The sequence below is a fragment of the Vicugna pacos genome, chromosome 33 (assembly GCF_048564905.1).
Source record: "Vicugna pacos chromosome 33, VicPac4, whole genome shotgun sequence".
Classification (NCBI taxonomy): Eukaryota; Metazoa; Chordata; class Mammalia; order Artiodactyla; family Camelidae; genus Vicugna; species Vicugna pacos.
Window position 1 is genome coordinate 4,051,133 of NC_133019.1, and position 27,847 is coordinate 4,078,979.

The 27,847-nt window shown below is 55.4% G+C and overlaps 1 protein-coding gene across 1 annotated transcript; it reads right to left on the bottom strand.

Moving 5' to 3' along the window:
- Nucleotides 1-1,404: 1,404 nt before the first annotated feature.
- On the bottom strand, nt 1,405-18,889 carry KCNJ5 (potassium inwardly rectifying channel subfamily J member 5). Its single transcript, XM_006211655.4, has 3 exons — nt 18,668-18,889; nt 5,210-6,148; nt 1,405-2,236 (listed from the first exon to the last, which is right to left on the bottom strand). The coding sequence occupies exons 2-3, from the start codon at nt 6,144-6,146 to the stop codon at nt 1,914-1,916; spliced, it is 1,260 nt and encodes a 419-aa protein (XP_006211717.1). The 5' UTR covers nt 6,147-6,148; nt 18,668-18,889; the 3' UTR covers nt 1,405-1,913.
- Between the last annotated feature and the right edge of the window lie 8,958 nt (nt 18,890-27,847).

The following is a 27,847-nucleotide window of genomic DNA, read 5'->3' on the forward strand; positions in this document are numbered from 1 at the left end:
CCGGGGCGGGGGGGGGGGATGGGGGCAAGGAAAGAGTCGTGCAGTACAAGCCTCGGGTCTGGCAGGCCTGGGGTGAGGAGTGGCCCCCACCTGCCAGTTCCAGTCATAAGGTATCCAGTCTTAGTGAGGGGTCCCTGCTTTCGAGTCCTGATTGCAAGCACTTCCCACCGCCTGCTTCCCTTTCCTCAGAGGGCAGGATTCCAGCTCTTTCTCCATGCCCCGCAAGGCCTGCTTCAGCCCAGGAGGACGCCCGGAACCAGGACTCGGCACCGTCCCTTCGTCGGGAAGACCCCTCTGGCTCACTGCTCCCAACACCCTCCTCACCAGATCCAGCCCGTGGGCGCCCAGGCACCAGGCTGCTCGGCCTCCTCTTCCCTCCAGCGCCAGGGCCTGGAAGTCCCAGCCCGAGGGGAACGGGCCTGAGATCCCAATGCAGTCCCCTTGGCCCTGCCGTAACGGGCTGCTCTCACTCCCAGGGAGGTGCTCGCGTCTGGGGCAAGAGCGAGCTTCCCTTTTCAAAGGCCAGCGGGGAGCTGTGCGGTTGTGCGGGAGGCCTCCCCAGCTCTGTGGCTGGGACGCCTGACATCGCTCTCCAGGTCTAGGTCAGCCTCAACACATGCTGTACGTCGCCTTTCTGTGACATCCACACCGTTTGTCTGTCCTCATCCTCTGGACTGGAAAGGAAGGGCCTCTGCAGTGGTCTTTTTGAAGCCTTTTCTCCACTCATCTCTCTCTTAACGTTCACCCCCTCCCTGAGTCTCCACGTTAGCAAGGCGAGGGTGGTGGCCGTCCCTCCCCCCCTGAAGCCACCATCCCTGCTCTCCTGGCCCAGCTGCCTTGGGGACATCCAGGGGTCCCTTCAACACCTAGGCTGGAAGGTGATGCTGCCACCGCAGTCACCCCGCACTTAGCTTCTCATCCACAGTCACCTGGCAACAAGGACTGAAGTCAGGTCTCCAGGCCACACCTACAGCTGATGCTTATGTTAAAATTCCAGATGCTGCCCCTCTCTGTGCTTCTCCCCTGCCGCCCCGCTTCAGCATCACCGGGCTCCTCTTGTCCTCCAAGCACAGCCTGCTCCCCGGATCACGCCACAAATCTCTGAGATTGTGAAGGAAACCACAGCGAAGCTTAGAAGTGCTTTGAGACTCTTGGGCCCAAAGTTCTAGCAAAGCTCTGACTTCCGGGGTTCTCCTTTTGGGGGAGGTGTGGGCTCGATGTGGTTGGGGTGACGAAACTCCACCTGGGCCGGACGCACTCTGCTGAGAGTCACCCTAAGGAGATCGCTGATCCTGAGGCCACACTCGGAACCCAGCAGGGGAAACATACACTTCACAGGTGGCGACAGGGATGGTCCGGGCCTCGTCCTCCGTAGCTACAGACTTGGATGGACCGTAACCCGTGAGGCCTGTGAGCCTCCCGCCACCCCAGAGCCCAGGCAGGCAGGACCTCCCCGCCCTGGATACTCAGCAAGCCCCAGGGTGGTGGGATGAGGGGAGGGGCGACAGCCCTCTGTAGGCACCAGCCGTGGAGGGGCTGCCGGTGGGTCTGCGAAGCGACAAGGAGAAAGGTGATCCCGGCCAGCTGGCAGAGAGAGGGGTGAGAGGAGAGGCCACCTGCACGTTCTGTTGTGGGGAAACCCTTCCTGGCCTGGCCCTTAGCCAGTGCCAGCGGAGGCCGGGAGGCCAGAGGCAGCACCGCCAAGACGGCCCAGGCCAGGGCCACCTGCTCGGGGAGGCCCTGAGAGGGTGGGTTCCGGGACCAGGGACACCGTTCCTCCCCACAGAGCCTCAGTGGCGCCTGGCCTCCCCTCCCAGCAGCACATTCAGGGGGTGCACCCCACACCCCAGCCCTGCAGCGTCTGTGCTCGTGAGAAGCCAGTGAGGGGAGGTCGTGAGGCGGGGGTGCTGTCCTCACACTGAGCCCCTGGGCTCCCGGGACCCACTCAGCCCCTCGGGCTCAACCTCTCCGTCCTGCTCAGCCTCAGGCTCCAGCTCCGCTCCAGCACCGCCTCCGGGCAGCGGGGGGCTGGGGAGGTACTGCAGGAGCCGGCCCTCCCGCCTCATCTCTGCCAGCTCCTTGGCGCAGCAGCTGGGCGTGTTGGTCTCATAGGTGTCGTGGAAGGTGTTGTAGTCCACCTCGTAGAAGCCCTTCTCCAAGGTGAGGACTGGTGTGAACCGGTGGCCCCAGAGAACCTCTGTATCCATGTAGGAGCTCCGTGCTTGGCAAGTCATGCCTGGTGAACAGAGGACACTTGTGTCAGGAGTGGCCACAGCCATCCAGCCATCATCCATCCAGGCATCCGATCATCCATCCAGCCAGCCATCATCCATCCATTTATTCATCCATTATCCATCATCCAATCATTCATCAAGCATTTTTGAACATCTACTTTGGGCTAAGCATGATGGAGATATACAGCAGAATAAGACACAGTCCTTGCCCTGAAGGAGCACCAAGTGTGATGGAGGCAGAAAATGAGAAATGAACAAAGCAAGACTTTGGAGTAGGTTCCTAGAGACCGGTGTGCATAATTCTGGAAGAGCTAGAGCTACAGACATGGTTCCTGAAAATGCATTAAGTTCTAGAAGATTGAGACAAGAAAAGAGGCAGGAAACAAGATATATTCTGAGTGGGTGAGCCCAGAGAAGCTGCCAGGCATTTAGAACACACAGGGGTTGTTTGGCGTGGACACATATGGGCAGGAGCCTCCATACGTGCGTACACACACACACACACACGAAGCATGGCCTCTTGATTTGAGCATGCTCTAATGCTTCCATTCCCTGTCCGCTCAGCCCTCACATGCCTGTGTTATTTATAGGTGCCGCTTTCTCTCCAGGGAGGGCAGCTTTGTTTATGGATGAGGAAACCTCTGTGCTCAGGGTCCCAGAGAGGCAGCTTCCTGATGTTCAGTCTCTTCCCAGCACGCACTCCTGGGGAACTGAAGGGGATGCCTGCTCTAGCCCTGGGTTCAGGCGTCCTCGGGCAGGGGCCTCACACAAACCAGGCCCAGGGCAGAGGCTGCTTCCTGTCCGGTGCTCCGGGGCTCGGCAACCCCAGCGACCCCGCGCACTGACCCACTGCGGGCTCGCAGCCTGCTCTCTGCTCCAGGGGTGCTGCCTGGGCCAGGCCTCTCCCTTGGTCCTAGGCCAACCCCCAGCCCAGCAGAGGTGCAGAGGTCCAAGCCGGGCACTGACCGTCCTAGACACAGGCCAGACGCCTGCAGCTCGGGGGGCCTCAACAAAGACAGCGGGAGGGGACCTCCATGGGAGCTTTGGGTCAGGCCTCCTGGGGTCTTCCTGTCCTCCCTTCCTGCCTCTTGGGAGGGGGAAGTGAGCTGCTCTGGGGCTAGAGACCCCACCCGTGTGCCTGGCAGTCATCTTCCAATGCATGTGGAAAGAAGCCCCTCTGGGTGGCAGGCGCTGGTTCACATGTTGCTCCACTTCATCATTTAACCCCCTATGAGCCCATGGGTTTACTGCCCTCATTTGGCCGACAAGTCAAGCCGCCTGCGCACACTCACACAGGCAGAGCTGTGCCAGTCAGACCCCGGCCTGAACTCCCAGCCTGTGCTCGGCTCCGTGAAAGTGGCAACCTAGCCCTTGAAGTCTCTGAGATCAGAGCCCGTGGGGCTGGGTAGTCTCCTTTCGCCTTCTGGGGTCCCCCGCAGACCCAGGTAACCCAGCCATGGGAGGGGAGGAGGTCAGCCAGGCCAACTGCAGGACCCTGACTTTGAGCAGGTGCTCGGGGAGAGGCCAGCAGGGGGCGGCGGGGGCGGTGGTAACCCGCGACTGTCCTATTTGTCCCCACGGCTCTGGCCCGAGCCCCTCTTTGTGGCCTTGAAGTGGAGCTCTTTTCCCAGAAACTCAGCCTGTGTTCTGATCTGAACCCAGCATCGAGGGCAGCGTGACCTGCAAGCCCCCGGCTCTGTGGGAGGAGGCGTCCTGTCTCCCGACTGTCCTCGGCCCCAAAGGCTCCCTCAGCCGCCACTGTGCGCTGCCTGCCAGGCTCTGGCCCCCGCAGATGGCTGAGTGGCCCCCCTGCCCCAGTCCCTGGAGCCAGGCTGCATCCCAGTGGGAAGGTGTGTGGCTACCCCGTTTGTCTCCTTCCCCGCACCCAGCTTCCCGAGAGGCGAGGCAGGCTCGCGCGGCCACCTCTGTGCCCGGACCCCTGTGTTTTGGGGGGCAGTGTGGTGTCTACAAGCTCTAGATTTGTAAGTGACAGACCTGAGTGTGGACACTTCCTGTCTGCATGAAGCTCGCACATCTGTAAAGTGGGATGGAGGCCAGCCCTCCGGCCTTGTTGCCTGATTAGAAAACTCTGTGTCCATCAGAGCCCGGGTGAGTGTTCCACAGGTCACCCCCAGGGCCAGCCCTGCCGCTCAGACTCCTCCCTGAGTGCAGAGAGGAGGGCAGGAAGGGGAGCAGAAGCAGGTGCAGGGTTTGCTGGGGCTCCTCTGCCCGGGGGTCCTGCCTGAGGGGTGGGGATGCGGGCTCCCGAGTCCCCACACAGAGCCCGGCCATGGCTGCCTGTGAGTCAGTCACTGTGCAGGGAGGTGCCGGGCTGGGTCCGCAGGGAAGCTGAGGGCAGCCTGCTCCAGCGGGGCCCATGGGTCTGGGGCACAGGTGTGTCTCCAAAAAGAGGATTCTGTGAGTTTGGGAATCCCAGAGTTCGGGAGATGCTGCACCCTGTCCTTCCCTCACGAGGCGGTTCACAACAGATAAAGACACCGCCAGGTCCTACTGTAAGAAGCTGGCTCACCTTTATTAACCCCATGTTCCCCAAGGTTATTTGGTCCCAGAACTCTCTTTGGGTGACACCTGCTCCAGGATGGGAGGTGGGCGGTGCAGCTTTGGGTCCCCAGGGCCTGACCTGCCTCCTGGCTCCGGGACTTAGGAGCTCTTGCTCACAGGCAAATAATTTGCCTGCCTGTGCCTCTGTGTCCATATCTGCAGTGTAAGGAAAGGCATCTCACGGGGGCGCGGGAGGGCATCCAATGAGCTACTGCACGTGTAGTGTCTAGGACGTGCTGGGACAACCTGCACATATCAGCTGCTCTCATTACCCCGGCTTGAGGAGCAACACCCCCAGGTCACCATTTTGGGGTTGGGCTGTTTAAGCTGCCCTCTCGAGGCTCCATCTTCCAGAGTCACGGCAGCATGAGCTCCGGGGCGGGGTGGGGCCCAAGGAGGAGAAAGTGTCTCACCTGTCGCCTCCACCATCCCTTCTAGGATGACCACGACCTCAAACTCCTCCTGGTTCAGCTGGGCCCGCGACATCTCCCAGAAAGGGCTCTTCTCATTGATCTCGTGAGAGATGATGAGCGGGGACACGAGGAAGAGGCGGTCGTCCCCGGTGTCGAAGCCCACGTTGATGTCGGTCTGGTTCAGGGGGATGAACTCCCCCTCCTTGGTCTGCCGGGACTTGATGAGCTTGGCGCGGATGGAGGCCTCCACGATGTGGGAGTTGCGGAGGTCACCCACCCGGAACATAAGGCAGAGCTTCTCGTCCCGCAGGGAGATGACGGCGTGGTTGGAGAACATGAGGGTCTCGGCTCTCTTCTTGGGCTGGCTGATCTTCACGAACATGCAGCCCACCATGAAGGCGTTGACGATGGAGCCAAGGATGGCCTGGACCAGGAGGAGGATGATGCCCTCCGGACACTTCTCAGTGATCACCCGGAAGCCGTATCCAATGGTGGTCTCAGTCTCGATGGAGAACAGGAAGGCTGACACGAAACCGCTGAGGTTTTCAACACAGGGAATCCACTCCTGGTCCCCAACATGGTCCAGGTCACCCCGGATGTAAGCAATGAGCCACCAGATGAAGCCGAAGAAGAGCCATGTGACGGTGTAGACCATGGTGAAGACAAGCAGGTTGAAGCGCCACTTGAGGTCCACAAGGGTGGTGAAGAGGTCGCTCAGGTAGCGGTAGGTCTCCTGGACGTTGCCGTGGTGCACGTTGCACTTGCCGCTCTTCTCCATGTAGCGCTGGCGGGGCCTCCTGCCTTCCACCAGCAGGCGTGTGCGGTCGGTGGCAATGGGGATATAATCGCGGGCCTGTTTGGGAATCTTCTTCGGGTCCCTGGTAGTGACTCCAATCTCCATGTCCTGGTTCATGGCATTCCTAGAATCGCCAGCCATGGCTGGGATACGTTGAATTGAAAAAGACAATTGTCAGTGAGGTGGACTGGTCAGATTCGCAGAAACCCTAAACTTCAAGGTCGCTCTGCCTTCGTGCCCTCACAGGCCCTGTACCTGTGTCCAGTGGACCCGTAGGTGTGGACCAGCAGTGGGCTGTGGGATTCTCAGGGCAGGGAACATGCTTTCTTGTACTACCCCCTTATTTCCCTGGTGCCTAGTCCAGGCTCTAGTATATAACGGGAGCTCGACAGTTGTTTGTTGAATGAATAAACGAACACTCTCTGGGTGCAAACTCCACTTTAAGCATTTAAAAGATTTAAAGAAAATCCGAGCGCAATTTACAAAATAATAATTGCAACAATTCAAAAGGTGCCTACTGCGTTCCCTGCCTTATTCATGGACTCGCAATCACCACAGCGACCCACAGGAGTAAGAGGTAAATAAAGATCATACTGTTTGCTCACGATCGCACTTGTTTCTAACAGTGTCTCTCCCTCCTTTAGAATGTCAGCTCCCCAAGGGCTCAGCTGTGGGTCTGTTTTTAACCTGATACATTCTGAGTTTCCAGAGCATGGCCTGACATATACTATGTACCCAAAAAGTACTTACTGAATGAATGGATGAATAAATAAAGATGACAAGTCCCGGGGGGAGGGTACAGCTCAGTGGTAGAGCACACACCTAGCATGCACGAGGTCATGGGTTCAACCCCCAGTACATCCAATAAGTGAAAAAGAACAATTAAAAAAAAAAACCCTAATTACCCCTCCTCCCCCCCAAAAAGAATAATGAGTCCCAAAGAGGTCACGTGGCATCCAGGTCACCAAACGAGTGAGGGGCAGAGCTGATATTTGGGCGCTAGCTGGTTGTGCTCGCTCGCTTCTCCCTCCCTGTCTCCCTCCTTCTCCTCTGAGGTCTCAGCCGCAGACAGAAAGGAGAAGGCGGCAGGGGTCTGGGTCTCCCTGTGCTCACTCCCACCACCTGAGTGGGGAGTCTGTGGCTGTCTGAGCACTGACTAATATGGCGGATTGCTGAGTAGACACACCATTAAAATGTGAATAGAGTAACTCCTTGCCCGCTAAGAAACTGAGCTGGGCATGATGTTAATGCCCCGAGATTTTCAAAGGGTTGTTAAGCATTTTTGGAGTATATGCTGCACTTGGAAGAAACAGCCAGACACCTGCAGCACTCAGTCTACCTTCTTTCTGTTGTTCTGCTCACAGGCATTTAAAATGCTTGAAGGCTCTGGTGAAGTTGGGAAGGACCATGAGCATCTCTGCCGCCAAGAGCAACCGCTTGCATTTCTGCCCAGTCTTGAGCCAGGCACCGCACCAAGACGCTAACATTGTGTTAGCTCATTTGACACTGTTAGACAAGCGCTGTTACCACCCTTCCATTTTCAGACACGGAACATGAAGCTTAGGTAGTAAGAGGCCGCCTCTGGATCTCGGTTTGCTTGGCTCCAGCCCGGGGGCGCTCAGGTCCCACCAGGCAATGGTTTGCAGAGGCTGGGATTCTGAGGCTCAGGCTCAGACTGATGAGCTGCTCCTTCCAGAAAGTTCTGGGAGCTTCTGATCCTGGAGACATCCCCTCTGGGGAGACTGTCATTCAGCCCTTCTTCATCTTTATAAACAAGTTCTTGATTTCACAGGCATTCCCCTTCCTGGGAAGCTGCGTCCCTGAGAGCGCAGCCTGGGTGAATGTTCTGTCAGCCAGGAGCCAGCTGCCTCGCTGACTGAGCGAGGAAGACTTCACCTACCATGGAGAGGCAGACCCTTCCTCCGCTGCCTGCGTGGCTGCTGCAATTTCAAGGTAACCTTTAAAATCTCACATTGATGGGTCACAGGAAGCGCTGTTTGTCTCAGACATCCGCTGGCCATTTCCCATTCTGCACAGGGCCACCTGCTCCCTGCCCCTCCGTGGCAGCTACGAAGATAAATGAGACTAGGAGGGGCTGCTCGGTGCTGCTTTGCAGAAGTGGCTCTGCCCCTGGCTAGGAGACTGCTTCCTGAAACCTCGACCGGAGATGCCCAGAAACAGTGAGAAAAGCCGCTGCTCTCAAGGCTCTGTGTGCTCCTGGGGACCCCGGCTGCTGGGACCCGGATGGGGGTCCGGTGGGAGTGCTGCCCGGACTCCCCGGGCCTCTGACACTGGGCAGCGCAGGCCCCGCGCCGGCGAGGATGAGTCACCGGGCGCCTGGGAGGCACGCTCCCCGCCCTCAGCTCTTTCAGGAAAGCAGCTTTCTGCTGATTTTCTGCACTGTTTCCTTCTTTATTTTTAAACATACTTTCAGACGTTCTTGTAGGAGAAGGCCCTGTGCTGGGCTGGAGACAGAAAAAGGGTTCTGGGGACACCTCAGCCCAGATCTGAAAACTGTGTCTGGCAGACAGGAAAAGTGAGGCTTGCTTCTGAGTTGATATTGGCACACATGTTCCCCGAGTGAGCTGGGGTCATCCGTGGAAGTTATCACCCCGTCGGCCCAGGCTGAGGTCTGTGTGCTAGCTCAGCTTGCAACACAGTTGCTCTGCGAGCCAAAGAAAGACAGTCTGAACTCTCTTTGCCTCAGTTTATTCTGTTAGAAACCTCGGGTAATGTGCTCCACCCTTCCAGCTCTGCGACCACTGTGGGGACCCCGGGAAAGAATATATGAAGACAAACATAGGTATATATGTAAACACTGGCAAACTCTCTTTGAATTGAAGTGTAATGCAATGTCCCAATAAACCCATTTTACAGATGAAGACAGAGGCGGGGGCATCCAAGGCCACTGTTTAAAGCCTCAGGGGGTGACCTGCAGGGCAGGTGTCAGGCGTGGAGCCGCTGCTCCCCAGCTTCCTTCGAAGTGTAAGCAAATCACTCATCCTAGAAATCTCGGCCCTCAGTGCTGTGGGGGCGTCAAGTCAAAGGGTTTTCAGGGACAAGGAAGACAAACTTCTTGAATCAGATTTTCAAGCTCCATCTATTAATTCGTGCATCCTTCTTTAAAAACTCACCAGGTGCTTTCTTTAAAAACCTCGTCATTCTGCAGCTATTTGTTCTCATCAGCTTAGTTCCTGGATGTTTTGTGGTTTTGCTTTCTGGACCAGAGTTCACAGCTGGGTGACAGCGTATGTGATACCAGGTGTGAAAGCCCACTGGAAACTGCGACACGCAAGACTCGTTCATTCAGCCATCCATTCATTCATTCAGGGAATCTGTGCCCCCCACAGACAGCCACTGCCGATTAGCGCCACTGCCCTGGGGTGGGAGGAGGCGGCACAGCGTTTCACCCTTTACCTTGCCTTCTGTTCACAAGGGTCCTGTTAAAATGCAGATTCTGGTGCAGTGGATCCGGGGTTCCCAGAAAAGGCACTTTTTTCAAGAAGCTTCCGGTGCCGTTGGTGCTGCTGGTCTCCAGGCTTGTCTCTATCCTGGTGGCCGTTGTGATCGGCTGGGAGCTGGACGCCAGGCTGGTGCCCAGGTCCCACGCCCGGGGAGCCCAACCCCAGGTGGTTCTACTGGGCAAAGGAGGCCAGGACCCCTGCCCTATTTCCTGCCCTCAAGGAGCTCATGGAATGGTGGGTCACACAGGCAAACAGTGCCATAGAGAGTGACAGGGGGACAGGGCGTGGGTCTTGTTCAGCTTGGCCTGAGGGGGTGAGGAGGAAGAGTCAGGAAAGACTTGGTGAGGAAGATGCCCACCGAAGGAGTGAGGTGCTCCATCCCGACCTGAGACTCAGGTGCAGACAATCTTAACGGCTCCCGTCCTGAGCACCCATCGCGAGCCGTCTCTGCAGGGCACTCTCTAGGCAGTCTCTCATGTAATGCTCACAAGCATCTATCCAGTCTGTCTTGGCCTCGTTTTCAGATCACAGAAGCAGAGTGATTTAGCGACTTGCTTAAGGCCACTCAGTTAGGAAGTGGCAGGACCAGGCATGCCTGACTCCAAAATCTCTAAACGCAGCTCTGAAGTCTGACGCAGGAGGCAGCCGGGACGCTTCCCCATCCGTGCTTGGGAACCAGTCTATGATTTAGCACTGGGCTGCCCGTTGCGCCCCGGCTCTGCGCACAGCTGGGGCTGTTCCCTCTCCTCCTCGCGGGCTGTGTCTTCCACCCACCTCCTGCTTTCCTCCTGAGCGAAAGCCCTCTGTTCCTGCTTCCAGCTGCTCCTGGACTTTTTCTCACAAAAGCAGTATTTGTTCACACAGGTGCCTAGTTGCTCCAAGGAGACAGGGTATCCACTTGTCCCAGCAAACACCTGCTGACCTGGTGTAATCACTGAGCACCCCTGTCACTCCCGGAAGCATCTTGTGTGGAAGCTGTGGCCCCTCCCAGGGCAGAGACCACTGATCTCACTCTGGATGACTCTGGCCGGACTCCCTGTTATCTAAGGCATGTCTGCTTCTGCCAGGAGTAGGGTGAGTATCTGCCAGGCCCGAGAGGGGCGTGAGTGCTGTCCTAACCAGAACCCAGGAGGCTGGTGCCAAGCTCTGCCGCATCCAAGGGCAGATGGGTGAGGTCAGTGAACGGCGCTGCTGCATCTTTTAACACTGCCACACTATGTATGCGTATTGTTCAGATATGCACTTTCTCCTATTGTTATTCAAATTTGATGACTTCTCAAACTTTCATTTTCACATTTTTGATAAAGAAAAAGATTGTCAAAGATATCATTCTTCTTCTAGGACAAGCAATTATATGAACACACAGCAAATGCAATCAAAATGAGCTCTGGATTTCGGGAACACAATAGGGAGTGGTGAGGACTGAGGTGAGCCAAGTACACCTGCCATCCAACAGGGGGCGCGTCACTCAGCCCGAGCTGATTAGTGTCAAGCAAGAATGTGGAGCGGGTGCTGCAAGATCTTCCACTTTCTTTTTCCAGAAAAGCTAGAGACGGAGATGTTTAAACATGAAATTTATGTTTTTCAATGTTGACAACGAATTCCACAATGTTTGAAACACCGAGCTAGCCAAGGAAAATATATCTGTGAGTCAGATTCAGTCGGTCAGCTGCCAACGTAGACTCCTGGGCTACCGAGTTGGAGAGGCTCTCTCCCCGCATGCACACGCTGGCTGGTACTCTGAGTGATGCTGAGCGTAGTGTTAAGAGTCGTAGTGATGCCAATAAGTTCTCCTCAGAGCTTTCCTGTTTGCACTAATGAGCCTGCCGTGAGCACAGCCTGTCAATCCTCAGCACAGAAGAAGCCAGAAGGCCGATGTGGGTCTCACACGATAGCAAAGAGAGGGGAAACGGACTGCTGGCTCTGTTCCCGCGGTCCTAACCAGCCTTGTTCCCCACCACCCCAGCCTCCCCCGTTGTGCGACGGATGCCAAGACCCCCTGCTCTCACAGAGCATCCTCTTCCCACCTGCCTCCTCCCAACTGCACCCCTTGCAAATATGCTGCAGAGAGCAGGGTCTTGGGCAAGCATTCTGTCCTCCCCGTCACTGTCACCGTCACCGCTGGTAGAAGGGGTTCCCAGTGGGTGGAGATGTCTGACTATAAAAGCTTCGGAGAAGGTGGAGGGAGCACCCTTTCCTGGGGAGGGCTGTGAGGGCAGGAGGTGGGTCGGGTCAGGAGCTGTTTCTGGCTGGGATGTAATGGGTGCTGGTGACTCACCAGAGGGGATCCTGGGAGAAGAGGGCTGGGGGCTCTGCGGGAGGAGGGGAGTGGACCGCAGGTGCTGGCTTGTGTGCCCAGAATGCTCCTCACTGTCACGGGCTCACGAGGGCTCGGGGAAGGCGTGCTCCTTTTAGCTCTGCTCCAAGCTGAACATCCAAACAAGGATTCTGCCGAGGTCTGCCACAGCCAAAGTGAGCTCTGGCACCCCTCTCTCTGGACTGCACACCTGTTCCGCGACTGTGTGAGGGGGAGCATGTGCCGGGGGAGGGCACGGGGCTTTGAGTGGAACCTGGAGCTGGGACGATGTGGATGGAGGAGCTGCGGCGGCCACGGCAGGGGAGCCGCTGTGTAAGGCGGGAGGAGGCGCAGGTGATGAGGGCCCTGCTGTGTCCGACTGCTCAAATGATCTTCCCTGGGGACCTGTCACAGGCTCCCAGGTCCCACCTGCTCAGGCATCCCAGGCTCCCTCCTGCGGCTGCCTCTGTCCCTCCAAGGGGAGCCCTTGAGCCTGGTCCCTCAGCACCCGTGGGGTTATTGTTTAGAGGGACGTCCAGGTGGGGGCGGGGCTGCTCCCAGAGGGAGTCAGCTGTCCCGAGGTCTGACTGAGACATGCCCTGCCCAGAGGGAACGTCTACCCCATCTGTGCTGCCTCCCCCTCGCCCTTTGCATTCATTTTGCTTTTGTTTTAAATGTGCTCGATTTATTTCCCACAGTGGGTTATGTTGACTTATTTCTTTGTGGAGTAGCCCTGGAAGTGAGGTGTGTGTGTGTTCTTCCCTGAACCAGGTGCTTTACGTCTGTTAACTCACCTAAGTAGCTCCACAGCACTGTACGTGTTTCATTGCAGGGTTTTTTAAGGAAGACAGAGTTTTTGCCTGATACGAGGGCAGACAGGCCTTGGCAATTGCTTGTGGAAGTCAATTCTTTGGCAGAAATACAGAGAGATGGTATTTTAAAGATCTACTTGAGTATGTCTAAGTGAGTCCGAATAGATTCAGTAATTTTTAAAAGGGCAAAATCAGGCCAGATTTGAGGCATGGACTATAGATTAATCACACGGACCTCTCAAGCAGTTTAACGTTTGTGAGTTCCTAATTGTTGAGCAGTGCCCCTGGGAGCAGGCCTGGCAGCCTGCAGCTGAGCCTGCCAGCTCCGCTGTCTCCCATTTTGTTGTCCTCCCTGGCAGCTGCTGGGGACCCCTGGTGTGTCCTTCACATCTATGCATCTCAATACTCAGCCACGGCTTCCTGGCCACGATCCAGCCCCACCTTCCCAGCCCCCGGAAGACGTATGAAAAATCATGAATAAAAGGGCACGAAAATCAAATTAGTTCATTTTGCATTTTCCCCACATTTGTATCAGTCTGCCCGGTACTTTTCCCTTTTAGGCCGGCTCTCTCTGAAAGTGAGCAGAATCGTTATAATTCATTCTCTTCGTTGTAACCCTGCACTGTATGTATTCTGCATTAAATAATAAAGGAGATTAATAATTAAGTCAAAATGAAAAACCACTTGTTTCCTCTCTACAGCCCCAGGGACAGAGTTCCCGGGCTGGTGCCAATTTATCAGTGATGATCAGAGACGATGAGACAGGCGCAGTGCAGGGAGGATGGTATCAAGAAAGCAAGATAATGTGAATACAAATATACTTACCGCCAAGTGAAAAAGATGGGAGGTGACGGAGGTAGGGGGACCAGTGGGAAAGGACCAGAGCCCCAGAGCATGATGGGTAAAGTCCCAGCAGTCACAGCTGAGACCCGCTGGGGGCGTTCGGTGCGCCAGCTAATCTTCTAAGTGCCTTCTATGTCTTGACTCATTTAATTATTTCAGAAAAGGCATGGGGTAGGTACTGTTTCCCCCATTTATAGGTGAAGAAACAGAGGCACAGGGGAGAGTGAACAGTAACCTGCCCTCAAGCTAGTGTCGTGGATCTGGACTTGAACCCAGGCTGACCGGCCCCAGGGTCACATGTTATGTCGAAGAAAAACCAGGAAAAGTGAGCCCTCCACGTGGTCCAATGAAGAGGAACGAGACGAACATCACGGGAGAATGAGTGGCCTGGAGAAGCAGTGAGGATAAGAGAAACAGGAGGCGAAGAGACTTGGAGGAAAGGGGCTGAGAGTGCAGGACAGTTCAGACAACAGAGGCTGGAAAGACAAAGTGCCGAGAAGCAAGGGAGGGCATCAGAATGAGGGCTGAGAAGAAGAAGAGAAAGAACGGAGGGAACTAAGTCTGGTTTGCCCTTTGCTGTGCCGTTGTGCCCATGTTACAGAAAGTAAAAGGACGGTCTGAGGAACTAAGAGATACGCCCAAGGTCACACAGTGAAGTTCCCGGCAGATCAAAAAGAAGTATGTTAACTACAAAATGCTGATGGAAGAAACCAAAGAACATCTGAGGAAATGGAGAAACATACTGTGTTCCTGGAGGGGAACACAATACAGTAAAATATGTGTTCTCCCCAAACTGATGCATAGGTTTGAGGCCATTCTTATCAAAATCCCACAGGATTTTTTTGTAGCTACAGAGAAGAGTTTCCTGAAATTGATATGGAAAGGCAAAGGAACTAGAATAGGTTAAAAAAAATAAAAAAAGAATAAAATGGAAGAAATTGATTTGCTCAGTTTCATAACTTACTACACAGCTACAGTGATCGGGACCATGGAGTTCCCCAGCCCCCTTAGAAAGCCTTCCCTGGCCCTCCTAGGTCTCTCTGGTGATGCTTGCCCCGACGCCACATGTGTCTCGGCTCCCCTGCCTCCCCTGGTCAGTACTTGGAGAGAGGGCTCTTGGCGAGGGGTGTGGGCAGGGTGTGTAAATGGCGGTGGGCAGGGGCAGGGTGTGTAAACAGCTCAGTCTCCTAGCCCCGGTTCCCACACCAGAGCTGGCCTGGGGCAGGCTCCCCGTACACATTTTTGAAGGAATATATGAGCGACTTTTTAAGTTCATCCAATAAAGGGCACTTTCCAAAGGGACTGAGGCAGCCTGAGCCAGGGCCTGGGGGCGGGAGGGCCCGCGTTCCGTGATGTGCTGGGGTCGCTCTGCGAGAGCCCAGGTGCGCTGGCCATCCTGAGGTCCTGTGTGTAAGGTCCCTGGGACCTGGCCCCGTGGGATCTGTTGTCCCTGTTGGGCGGCCAGCTTCCTGGGGCAGAGGCAGCGCCTCTTCCCTGCTGCCCTTGTGACCCTCCTCCTGGCCGGGCTCTGGGCATCGGTACTCAACAGCCCAGCCCCGGGAGGGGGCACACTCTGAGCGTGAGACACGGGGCACAGGTTCGGCTCCCTGACGGCCCTTCTCCGCTCTTGCTTTCCCCTCTTTTCCTTTATGAGCTGCGAGAAGTAACACAGGGTGGGGGCCTTAGGGCCCACCTGACCTTAAGTTGAAGAGCTTGAAATGTGTGAGGGGACGGAGCTGGACAGCACATCCAGCCCCAAGCAACCAGGTCTCAGAAGGCGAGAATGAGATGCTGAAAGTTCGTCCTTGTCCGATCTCCCCGCCTTCCCTTTTCACTCCCCGCACCAGCCTCTCCGGCCACATGTGCTCTGGCCTTTGGTGACCAGGAAGTGCCATTGCCACCTACCAGACTGCTCAGATATCCCTGACCTCTGCCCTCAGCCTTCCCTGGTCTGGAACGGTGATGGAACACTGACGCACCAGCCAGCATCTCCAGGGTCATGTGTTAAAGGTTTGGCTGTGACATTTAGCCCAACGCGGCCGTTGGCAAGCACTGCGGCCATCCCGGGCTCCGCGGCCCAGAATAGCTCCCTTATCAGAATGTCAAGGTGGGAGGGACTAGATAAGCGGGTGGCCCTGGCAGAGACCACCCTGCGTCCCCCGGCAGCTAGGGCTCGGGAAGGGGAAGCTGTCCCCTCCGTTTTAAAGTCATTCCAGAGAAAGTCACTCCACTCCACATGTCTCTTAGGGAAACACATTCAGGTTTGGTTTTTTTTTTTTTTTCCCCAAATGTCTCCCTACAATCGTTTGTGTCTGAATTCCCATTCTTCTTATTTTGTCCCCAGGAAAAACGGAAGCATTATTCCATGGCTGACAACAGTTTATAGATGTCTGCTGGTGGGCCCTGGTCTCAGCGGCCTGTCTATAGCTGGGACACAGTAACAACTGAATCCAAAAATGGCTTCTTCCAACCACCTAATCGATTCCTGGCCCCTGCCCCTCTCTCCATCACCCTCCCATCTGCAGCCTAAAAATTCAACCAGGATTGCTCAGAAGACGCAAACTTTGGCTAGCATCCTAAATGGAAAACACAACCTCCCTGCCCAAACGATCACATCCCAAGGTTTTCAAAAATTAATTATTCCTGGCACATCTGGGGGATCACGTCAATGGCTGCTGAACTGATGTAAAAACAAAGAACAGATGGAGAAGCGGTTTTCAAGTACGTGAGTGCATAGGACACCGCCAGTGGCTTTGAGAGCCGGGCCATTTTCGGAGCAAAGGGAGGGAGGGTGGGCTGTGGGGTCAGCATCCTCACGGGCGGGAGACTAGAACAGTGCGGGCATCTCCTGGGTGGGAAACCCAGGGAGCCCCAGGGGGGGTTTTGCCACACAGCCTGTGAGGAGGCCATGTGGATTCTGTGGGACGCACAGAGGGAAGAGCTCTCTGCCCAGCTCAGCATGTGCCCACAGACTCGGGGGAACCCCTATTGGGGAATCCCACTGGGATCGGACTCTGAGGCTGGAGAAGGCAGGGGCTTCAGGACCCCCGGGACAGTGGGGGCCCTTCTCCTCCCCACCCTTCCTTCCTGCCTCCTCTTCCCCCTGCGCTGCTTGCTGGACGGAGCTCACTCATCTCTGCTCAATGCTACTTAAACAAGGAGCGCTGCTGGGAGGGACGCCAGCAGGGGACAGGAGCATCTGTGTCCCGGGGAGCATCTTTCTGTTGGAGAGCTAGATGGTGAATGTAGAACATGCTCGGGGAGATCCCGAGCCCCACGCTTTTGTGGAAAGGACAGACCATTTCCCTACGGGATGTTTCCTCTTCCAGTGGTGGCCCTGGTGCTGTCCTAACAATTTATGCTGTTGCAACAACTTATTATCAATCTCTTAATTAATGAACAGAGCCTGGCAAGTAATAAACACTTGACAAATGCCTCCAAATAGTCCGTCCAAGGTAATGATTCTTTTTTTCTCTCGAGCCTTAGGTCCTAAGTCTCCACTCCGTGAACTTGATTTCAGGTTGTTTGGAACCAGGATGGTGGAGTGGGGTGGGGTGGGGTGAGGTGGGGGAGGCTGGGAGGAACAGTGAGAAAAGAAAGCAGTGGATGGGGAAAGAAAAACAGGACCCGTCACATACATAAAACGCCAAGCATCACACAGTACGTGTTCAGTAAGCGCCGATTCCTTGATATTATTGATATTATTGCACACCCCCTGCGCCCCAACACGTCCTCTGAAGTTCCGCCTCTGCCTCCAGGCAGCGTCAGGCCATCTCAGGTCGAATCAATAGTTAAAAGTCACAGGCAGGCCTCCAAGAGCCTTTCTCTCTAAGGCCCACATCACTCGCTCTGCTAGATTCTTCCACCAGATTTTAGGAAGGCCGAGGGCCTCCTTGTTCAGCCGGCTGATGGGGTTTACTCCTGGGTTTTGAGGAAAAGGTGTGGATTTGGGAAGGCCAGAGCACCTTCCAGGCTGGGCGTTTGACAGTGGAAAGACTCTGGATTTGAAGCCAAGCATTGAGAAGTTAATGGCCCTGCCAGTCACTAGTGCTCAGAGATCTCTCAGCTTCGGCCTTTCGGATGGAGTGACGCCCGCCTCCCAGGCCTGGAGTCCAGCTACGTGTGCATGCATGTGTCCCGCTCAGTACTTGGGTCATAAACATTAGCTTCTTTCCACTGCGTCCCTCCCACGTGGAGAAGTACTTTGTGAACCAGAAAGCGCTGTGATGTGGGGCTTAGTGATGACCAAGAGGTACGTTCTGGAGTCAGGCTCAGGGGAGACTCTAACCTGTAGGCTGTGTACCGCCGCCGGCAGCTTACAGAGCCTCGCTAAGCTGCGCTGTCTCACCAGCAGAATGAAGATGGTCGTATCTGCTCCATTAAAAGGATCAGAAGAGGGCAAGGTGCTGGGCACAGTCTGTCACAAAGCAAACATGCGTGTGCCTGTTGATCTGCTGGTGTGTGAAAGGCCTCCCGGAACAGGTGCGGGGCTGGCCTTACCCGACCCGATGCTTGGCACAGACCCTGGAACTTCTGGGGGCCAGAGCTCGTTCGAGGAGCCAGCGGCACTCACAGGCTGCCCCGCAGCCCCAGGGAGCAGAGCTCTGGCAGGGGGAGCCACCACGGCTCTCCAGGGAGACGCGTGGGTGCGTGGGTTCGGGGAGGGTGGGGACAGTGATGCCATTCCCTGGTCCCTTAACCCTGCCCTTGGAGCTTTCACCCTTGGCCTTTCTGAGCAGTTTGAAAGATGTTTCAGAAGAGATAAGGAGGCACGCAGGAAGTGACCAGGCGACAGGAGGGCAGAATTAGCAAGGCCATGTTTCCAATTTGGCCAGACTTAAAAGAAAGCAAGATTAAGCCAAGGATCTAAGACTGAGCGCTCTACATCCCCACTTGAAGGCAGAGCCGCTGTCCAGGGGGAATGCCGCCCCCTCCCCACTGCCCTGGCCTCTCACACCACTGATGGGGGCGTTCAGCACCCCAGGTATCCCTGCTCTGGAACACAGCAGAGCCACCTCCAGTCCTGTGAAGGCTAAATTCCCAGCCCAGGGCAGCCCACCTTCTTCGGGGACCTCAGATTTCCTGGTTGAACTTTGCACCCATCCTAAGCTGTCCCTCCTTGCGGCTCCTAAACTGGCAGGTGCCGAGCAGCTAGCCGTCAGCCCAGCAGGCACCCTGAGATCACAGGTCCCGCCTTCCAGAACCAGTGAGCTGGGGAGAAATGGAGGAGGAAAGAAGACAACTTACTTGTTGAGATCCGAGCTTCCGAGTCCCACTGACGCTAACTTCTGGGGTGTCCCTCAGAGGCGGTGCAGGGGGCGTTCAGGGCCCCGAGGGCTCCCGCCAGCCCCAGCCATCAGGGTAGCCTCGGACTCTGCCTAGAGCCTCTCCCTGCTGTGGGGTCCTGCGGGCAGAGGCTTCTAAGCCATCCTGGCCCTTCCCTCGCCAGACCCCTGCAGTCAGTCACTAGTCACTCCCTTTCTCCAGCGGCAGCGGCGGCGGCGGCGGGAGGCGCGCGCTCTCTCTCCCCACCTCCCTCCCCCTCCGCCTCCTTCCCCTCCGCCCTCTTCCCTCCCTGGTTCTCCTCCCCTTCTGCCCCCGGTGCGATGAATCTCTGTGTAATAATGTGTAATCGCCGGTTTAAAGGACCCCAGGCAAAGCGGTGGGGGGCGGGGCGGGGGTTCCGTGTGATGGGGGCGCCGGCAGTTCTCAGTGAATCGGGTCGGGAAAGCAGGGCGAGAGCCCGGGGGAGGGGGCGGGCAGCTCCGCGCTGCCCCCACCCCCGGGGCCCCCTCCCTCCGCCCCTCCGCCAGGCCCGCGCCCCCTCCCCGCTGCACCCGCCAGTGGTCCCGGGTGGGGGGTGGTTTCTGGCCGTGCAGGTGCAAAGGACGGGGACCTGTGCGCGCGCAAGTGCCTGCGCGTGAGCGCGCGCGTGTTTGGTGGGTGCGGTGCAGCCGAGCGAGCGAAAGAAGGAAGAAACTAGGACGGTAGAAATCTTGGATCAGAGCCTCTGAGGGGCTGCTCAGTCACTCCGGGTGCGTTGAGGGGACGATTGGCGAAATTTAGTTGCGCTGCTTAGATGGAACCTAACAGGTGGGTGGCACTCCTTGGGGAGTTGCGGGGCACAGTCTGGGCGCTGCATCCGCACCCCCACGGACCTTGCTTCTGTGGGTGGAGTGAGGGCCTGGGGCGCCCTGCCCGAGGGCTGGAGATGGAGCCGGTCCAGAGACAGGAAGCAGGCCAGCGGCTCCCGGCCTCTGCTCGCCCTGGCCATCCTCTCCAGGGAAAGGCGGCCTGTGGATGGCTAGGCACAGCAGGAAGTGCTCCCTCTGCTCCCTGAAGTCCTGAGCAGTCCCGACCCAGAGCCACTGCCTAGCAGCCACCTCCCTTCCCTCCTCTTGGGTTCCTTCCTGCCCTCTGGAAAGATGAGTGTCTGCATTTATTCTCTTACTCCTGGGAGTTGTAGGAAAGCCAGCCACTGACGTCACACCCCGGGCCCAGGGGGGGCTGCTGTGCAGGGAGGGCCGGGGGCTTCTCTGAGAACTGGTCCATGATGGGGGGGTGCCTCCCTTGTCCCTCTCTGTGGCCCAGCCTTTCGGGATCCACACCCCGGTCCCAGGCCCCGAGTGTGTCTCCCCTCGGGGCAGGCACACCAGATCAGGAGTGAGAGCAGTGTCCCCGGGGCAGGGACTCGGACTCTCCTGTTCCCTGTGGTGTCCCCAGCACCTACCACAGGTGCGCAGTGAGTATTTATCAGGCAAACACTGTGGAAAACAAGAAAGCCAGTGTATTAATTACAAGAAGAGAACACGTGCTTGTCACCGGGGCAGGGGTGCACCAGCCCTGTGCTCTCCTGTAAGCACGAAGGCGGGTCGGTGAGCCCGCAGCTTGGTCTCCTGGGGGCTTCTCTTGCGGGGGAGCAGCGAGCCCACAGCCCATGGCCCAAGCAGGCTCCCCGGGGACAGCGCGCAGAGCCAAGGCCAGGGTTTGCTCCTGGACGCCCTCCCCTCTCTCCGCAGTGACGGGAACCTCCCCTGCCCCTCGGGGGCAGCAGGTCTCCTGCTCCTCCGTTCACGTGTTGGTCTCATGACTGAGCACTGGGTGGGGGGGGTGCACGCAGGGTCCTAAGTCCTCCATCTCCTGGTTCTTGGAGAGACCTTGGCTGGTAGCTCTGGGGACCAGATGACACACCAGAAGCATCTGCTGAGCCCAGGAGGTGCTCTGGCCTGAGGCGGCAGTTGCTCGGGGTTCAGTGTAAAGACTATGGGATTTCTTCTGCCCTGACCCCGGGGAGCCTGGCTGATTTTGAAGCAAAATATAGGGTGACCTGGGAAATGTTATTTTGTAAATATTCTCACGGTGATGGACCTTGGACCAGGAGACAGAAAACCTGGATCCAGTTCTCGACCTAGACCTGAAAAATGACAAATAGGGTTCTATTCCTGACTGGTTTTTGCAAATTTAGGTGAGCTCTGACTTTTTCATGCCCAAGTCCCCCAGAGACCAGGTGACATTTGAGCACGGGGAGACATGATCGAGAACTCCTCGGGGGATGGGGAAGGGATCAGTGCATCTTTCATTGTCTGGAAATGGGTGGGGTGATGCTGGAAAGCAACAGAGAATTTGTGTGTGCCACCACTGGTAATTAGAGCCCAGAACCACTGCCTCTGTGCACCCCCCCAGCTTCTTACCTTCCTTCACTGAGCGAGAGATGAATTCACAATTAAAGTTTTCTCTTTCGAATATGACACACAGGAAATTATTTTTTCTCCTATTTATAGAAATTCCATTTGCATTTATGAGGCTGGTAATGTCTCATAAATATTTCCAGCCTGATAAAATATTAATTAAAAGAGTTTGTTGAGTTATACTCTGAAGTCCTAACTAAAACTCTTCTAAGACAAATATTTTAAGTATTTTTGCTCATGTCAGGAGAATTCCTCATACGTCAGTTGTGTGTATTAATAAGCCATCCATAAACAGCAGATGTGTGTCCGTCAATGGTATTTCTCTTTCTCGTGGTTTCTTTATGCTAAAACCACACACACACACACACACACACACACACACACACACACACACACACACACATTAAATCTGCGTGTTCAGTCAGTGAATAGTGGTCATCTATAAATTAAGGCCTGCTATGTTTGCGGCACTCTGATAGGCATTGTGAGAGAGACTTAAAAAAGTCTTGCGGTGGGCTTTGATCTAAAAGGTCTAAAGATTGAATTGGGAGGGTCAGCCGATGTGCGGGAAATGTTGGCAGGCAAATTAACAACTTGGGATTTTTCTTCGCAGGTGCTAATTGAGGGGATGCAGGTGTAGAATTGACAGTGAATCAGAACAGCGTGGAGAAGGGGGAGCCAAGGACTGACATCCCGAGAGAAGCGAGGCTCCACTGAGCCTAGGATTTGACCCCGAGAAGCGGGCTTGTATGAAGAAAAGGCCCGGAGAGGCAGGCGCACAGGGACCTGCAGTGAGGGAGGGGTTGCCGCTGGGGGCAGGAAAAGCGTGAGGCAGTGGTGACCGCCAGGGGCTGTAACTCACCGAGTGCCTACTGCGTGCGGAGCTCTGCCAGCGCTCCCATGACTCAGTGCTTTTAAGCTTCTTAAGGCCCTTGTGAGAGCATTATCGTCATTTCTCAGGTGAGAAAACTGAGGCTCAGACAAGCGAAGTATCCCCTCACTGGCATAGATATGTTAGTAACTTTCAGGAGCCAGTTTTGTTTGATTATAACATCATGTTCCTAACTGCTAGGGGCTGAACTGCGTGACCCTGCCTCAAATTCACAGGTTGAAGCCTTAACCCCCAGTCCTTCAGATTGTGGCTGTCTTTAGAGATGGGCCTTTAAAGAGGGATGGAGTTTGAATGAATCTGTTGTCGTAGGCCCTGAACCAGTTTGGCCTGGATCTTCCCAAGGAGGGAAACTGACACAGAGAGAGAGAGTAGGGAGGTGCACACGCAGGGTCACGGCCACGAGAAGACACAGCGAGGAGGCAGCGGTCTGCAAGCCACGGAGAGAGGCCTCAGGAGACACTGAACCTGCTCTTGGACTTCCGGCCTCCAGAACTGTGCGAAATTCCTGTTGTGAAAGCCCCCAGTTCTGGGGCCTTTTGTGACAGCGGCCGTAGCAAACCAGCACGCTAACCACGATGTCTGTGGCGGCTTCTCGGAAGGAATTGCGTCCCACGCTATGGAATCTGGACTTGATTCCCCAGGTGGGAAGTGACTATGGAAGATTCCTAAGTTGGGGAGAATGAAAGTCACTTTGGTGAAGATTTTCCTGGAGGTGGTCTGTATATAATCCACACATTCACTCATTTCGGTGAGCACTTACTTTGTGAGCTCCACCGTTGCCGGCTCTGTATTTGTGTGGTTCACCTCGGAGCATCACTTGTTTCCTGGTACCTAGACGGTGACATGTAAATATTTGTCAGGTGAAAGGAAGGTTGTGGGCTAGATTCTGAGGATAAAAAAACAGCAAGGTGAACACAGAGCTCACCTTCAGAGAGCCTGCCGTCTGGTGAGGGCGGAGTCAGGGTACAGCTCTTCCGCAGTGTGACTGGTGTAGGCGGGGCAGAGGTTCAGCGGAACCATCTGATACAACTTTCGCAGTGAAAGAAACGTTCTGTACGTGTTCTGTGCAACGTGGTCCGTGTGGCTTGGAAAGGAGAGATGCAGACTGTGATTTTAGACACGGCGCATGCTAACTAGAGGCTGGACAAGTCATCACGAGGACTTGTCTGAGAACAGGAGGGAGCACGTGTCTGGTGTTGGGGGAGCTGGGGACCGAGGTGTAGATTTTGGAATCTACCAGGAGGAGACTGGGACACTGAGGCCGCTTTAGGTGTGTGGAGGTGGGGGGAGACGGAGAGGAGAACAGGCCAGAGCTGAGGGCCATGCCCACACCTGGGGTGAGGGAGGAGGGGGCCCAGAAGGGGACAGAGAGTTGTGATCTGAATGGCCGGAGGCTGGCCGGCCAGTGGCACCATGTTGAAGGGATGAGAGTGGCAAGAAATCCTAGCGGGTGGTGTGCCAGATTCCATCATTAATAAAATATTTACTTCGTGGTACTTACGACGACTTGTGCTCAACACAGCAGGGGACGAGAAATGTGTACCCACAGCGCCTGCTGGCCGTAAAGCCAAAGAAACCAAGGACAATAGAGATGAGGAAAAAAACCATTGCACCGGCTTTCCAGATGTCACTGGTAACTTCACAGGAGGTGCTAAATGTGCCTGGACCTCAGGCCTGTGCCTCTGCGTCCTGGAGTGGGTAAGCATCCACCTCTCGGCATCTTCCATGGAATTCTGACTGTGGCACCACGGCAGCTTCAGCTTCTGTAAAACAGCTTCCGTTCCTGAATTTCCTCTTATTCACGAGTCCAGGCCCAGGTGCCTGAGGGAGACGTTGACCACAGTCGGCTGCACAGTTCATTTTATTGCGTCAACACCTGGGCTGGGACACTCAACAGCCAGGAGACTGGATTCTGTCCCCAGCATCCGTCTCTCAGTTATTGCAACACAAGGGGCAAATGATTTTTTCTTGCCACTCCGTGAAAAGGGATAATATTTGAAAATAAAAGAAAGTTGTCAACTTTAATTCCTTCTTAACTTTATTGGTCAAGTCTCACTTTATTCTGTTTTGTGGAAAACTCCACAGAATTTTGCTGACCAGCAAGCACTGGGTCCTTGGCAATTTCCACAGGTGGCCAATAGCACCACCTAGTGGTTGAAAAGGATTTATCAGCAGGTAGAATACAGTATTTACTCATTTGTCTTCATCTTTAGTTTTTCTTTTATTAAAGTAACATATGTATATATTCAAAGCATCGCATCGTTCTAACTAGTTTGATATGCCCTCAATATTCTGGAATTTCACGGTGATGGGACCTGGCTGGTGCAGGCACACGGCAGCCCCCATCAGTGCCTTTCATTCTGGGACGTTTTCTTGCCATGTTGCTTTGATGGTTTCTTTCTTCCCGTTTTCTCCATCCTCTCACTCGGAAATCCCTGTCACTTAGAGGCAGAAAACTCTCATTTCCTTATCTTTCTCTTCCAGTTTCATCTCTTTGTATTTATGCTCTGTGTTCCTATAGATTCTCCCAACTTTTTCTTCCACCCCTTTTCACTGAGATTCCTGGGTTGGCTATCTCATCTTAATTTCCACCCCCCCCTTTATTATTCTTTTAAGATCCGTTATCTTGGTAGCATCCTTTCCATTTGAGGTTTCTTCTTCATGCACAGTCTGTTTCCTCCAAGACACTTTTTCATGTCTGTTTATTTTAGCTCCTCAGATGCCTGGACCCTCACCTGCGAAGAGGAGCTCTGGGCTGAGGACGGGGCCTGACTTCACAGGCCCCCTGGAGGATGCTCTGGCAGGGCCATTTCATTGCAGGGGCCCCTGATGGTACTTTTTCCTCTGGGGATATTCAGATTCCTCGGGAACAACTCACTCGATCTCCTGCTGGGAGGGTGAAGTCCTGACCACCAGCCAGCGGAATCAAGTTGGGGAAGAGAACTGTGGGGGCCTTGACATCTGCAGTGGGTATGTTTTCTTAGCTCTCCCTCTTTTGGGGTGTGATAAGCCCACCCTTAATGGTGCTGTGTGTCCCTCTGTCCAGAGGCCCTTTGTTTTACCCGAGACAGTAAACCTCCAGTCTTGTGCCAGGGAGGCAGGGAGAAGTCTCCTGCCTGGGCCGAGTCAGGGGGAGGATGCTTCCTAAACAGACTCGGCCAGTCTTCCTTCCAGCTGCTTCATCCATCTCCCCTTCCTGCGACTGACTGCGCTGCAGATAGCTAGGCTTCACGGGATTCCGACATGTAAGTTGTGCTGCTTCCCGGCTTGTGCCTGCACAAGCTTAGAATGTGTTTGCTTTCTGGTTTTCAAAAACTTGCTGTTATTGCCTCCTGTCTGGTTATTCTCATTTTTTGAGAGTTAATGCCTATTTCAAAATTGATATTTTATTGGGATTTCAGATGAGCGCACAAGCAGAGGCATTTCTTTACTTCACTCTCTTTATACTCAAGTCATTCATTCATTTGTAATCATCTGTCCTGCAGACACTGGTTGACCCCTTGCTCTACAGTAGCTGTGTGTCAGGTTCCAGATATGTTCTCTGCCCACGGGATGCCTGCCCTTGTGGTAGCAGATAAATAAATAGTTACACAAGCTTATATAGAAAGGTGATGAGACAGCTCACGGTGATGGCTGGGTGTCTCCGTGGAGGTCAACTCTGCTGTCTTCCAAGAGACCCCAGATGGTGACATCTCGTAGAGCGTCTGCCAAGATCTCTTTGCGAGTCCAGTCACCTGACTTCGAGCACAACTGTCTCCCAAGAGCACCCCCTCAGGTTTTGCTCCCTGGTGTCTGGATGAAGTGCTAACTCATTAATTCGCAATGAGCGCTCTAACCGTGCTGGGAAGCAGAATTCACACGAGGGCATAGTCAACACATCTCTCCCTACAGGGGGAGCCAGATGGGAGGCCAACTCGTGATTGGAGCATTGCTGGGTGAACCCGGAACCCAGGAAAGGGCATGAGTTGTAGATCGACTGGGTGATTACTGGTCTTGGCTACTGAGCAAGAAGGCAGGTCATGTTTAATGGGCTGGAATCTTGAAGCCTGTTGAATGAGGCCTGCTTGTCCCTAGAAAGTGCCTGATTCATGGTGCACCTGGGATTTTTTTGAATATATCAGCTCACTCTTTGCATGAGGACCCCATAGGATCGGGCTTTTCCTAGAGAGGTTCAGACTCCCTCCTTCCTGCCCTCCCCCTGCCGACCCCACAGCTGCTCTGACCCTCCCCAGACACCCTGGCATCGTGAGATCATATTGGGTCAGGGGCCATGGTCACTTCCTAGGTGGTGGGTTCTGAATGAGATGCCTTAAATCTATCTGTCATGTAAAGCAAGTATAATTTGTCCCTTTTTTAGGTGAAGACGGTGGAGACTCAGAGAGGCTATGTCACTCCCCCAGTGCGATACTGCCGTGAACTGGCAAAGGCAGACCTCAGACCCAGCTTTCCTGACACCAAGTTCAGTGTTTTTCCTACAACCCAAGCTCCCTGAGGCTGTCACCCAGAATTTGAGGCCCTTATTCTAAAGCACGTTCCCTCCCCTTGAGTGAAATCCTTATGACCTTGTACCCAAGGTCACTGTGGGCCTGAGAGACAGCAGGGACCCAGGCTGGAAGGCCAGTGAGACCTGCTCTTTGGAAGCCAAGTTCTTAATATCCTGGGAGGGCACGGGGTTCCTGACTGGTCCCACAGGCACTGTGGGTACTGAAGGCTGTCCCTGGGCGGGCGCTGTGTGTGGCTCTTGAGCAATCAGGCGCACAGGGCTGGTTACCGCGGTGGGAAATGACTGTCCCATCAGCTATGTGGCTGCAGAAGCATCCGCTACAAGGTCACTGGTGGGCCCGGGTACCTGTGTGTGTGTGCTTCGTCACTGCAGACGCTGGCCATTTCCAGAGCCCGGCTTTGTGTGACCCCTATAAACACGGGAGCCTGAGTGCAAGTGCCCGCCGAGTCCGTGCTCCCTGCCCCGTGCCCCCCACCCCCGCCCCCCCCACTCTCCCGCCCCGCGCCTCCCCCCAGCCCCCCACCCCCGCACCCGGCCGCCCCGGGGCGGGCAGCAAGCACAGGGTGCCTGGCTGGGATCGTGTGAACTGATTTGTTTTGACTTCTGATTTAATGGGGTATGTGTGAGCCGCTAAGAATCTGGAACCCCGTGTCTGAGCCCCTGAAGTGAAGCCCTAGACAGCCAGAGGCCAGTGCCGCTGCCACGTAGCACGAGGGGGCGCTGCTGAGCTCTTCCCTCTGGTCCTCTGACCCATCCCAGCATGACTCCCGGCTCCTACGCCCACTCATGTCCCCACCCCACACCTGCTCCCCAAACAGACACGTATGAAGGGCAGACATTACCATCCCCTCCTTCTCTGGCTGGAACTGTATGCTCTGTGGCCTCCTGCAAGTCTGGACATGGCTGGGGGTGGGGAGGGGAGGGGTGGTCCCCTATTGGCTGCCACAGGGATGGGAGCCTCAAGGAAGAGCTTCGGCCAGACCACGTAACCAGGCAGCCACCTTGGTCTTCAGAGTGGAGCCATGATTATGTGTACCCTGTGGTCGGGGCCACTCAGCACCGTCCTTGGCTCAGGCGCCCATGGATGTGTGTCCTGGTCCTGGCAAGTCTGTCCTGGTGACTTTCCAGCAAACAGAACCCCCCTCCCCAAATGAAAAGTGCCTCCTCCATTCACTTTGCCACCGCATGATGGCACAGTAGAGGGACCCTGTGTGTCGTGGTGGCCTCTAGGGAAGGGAGGCACCGGGTGCTCTGTGGCTATGAAGTCCCCACTGGGTGCCAGAGCAGCAGAAAAAGAACCACAGGATGCCACAAGCAAGCTGCCAGCTGGCCACTCCTAGAAG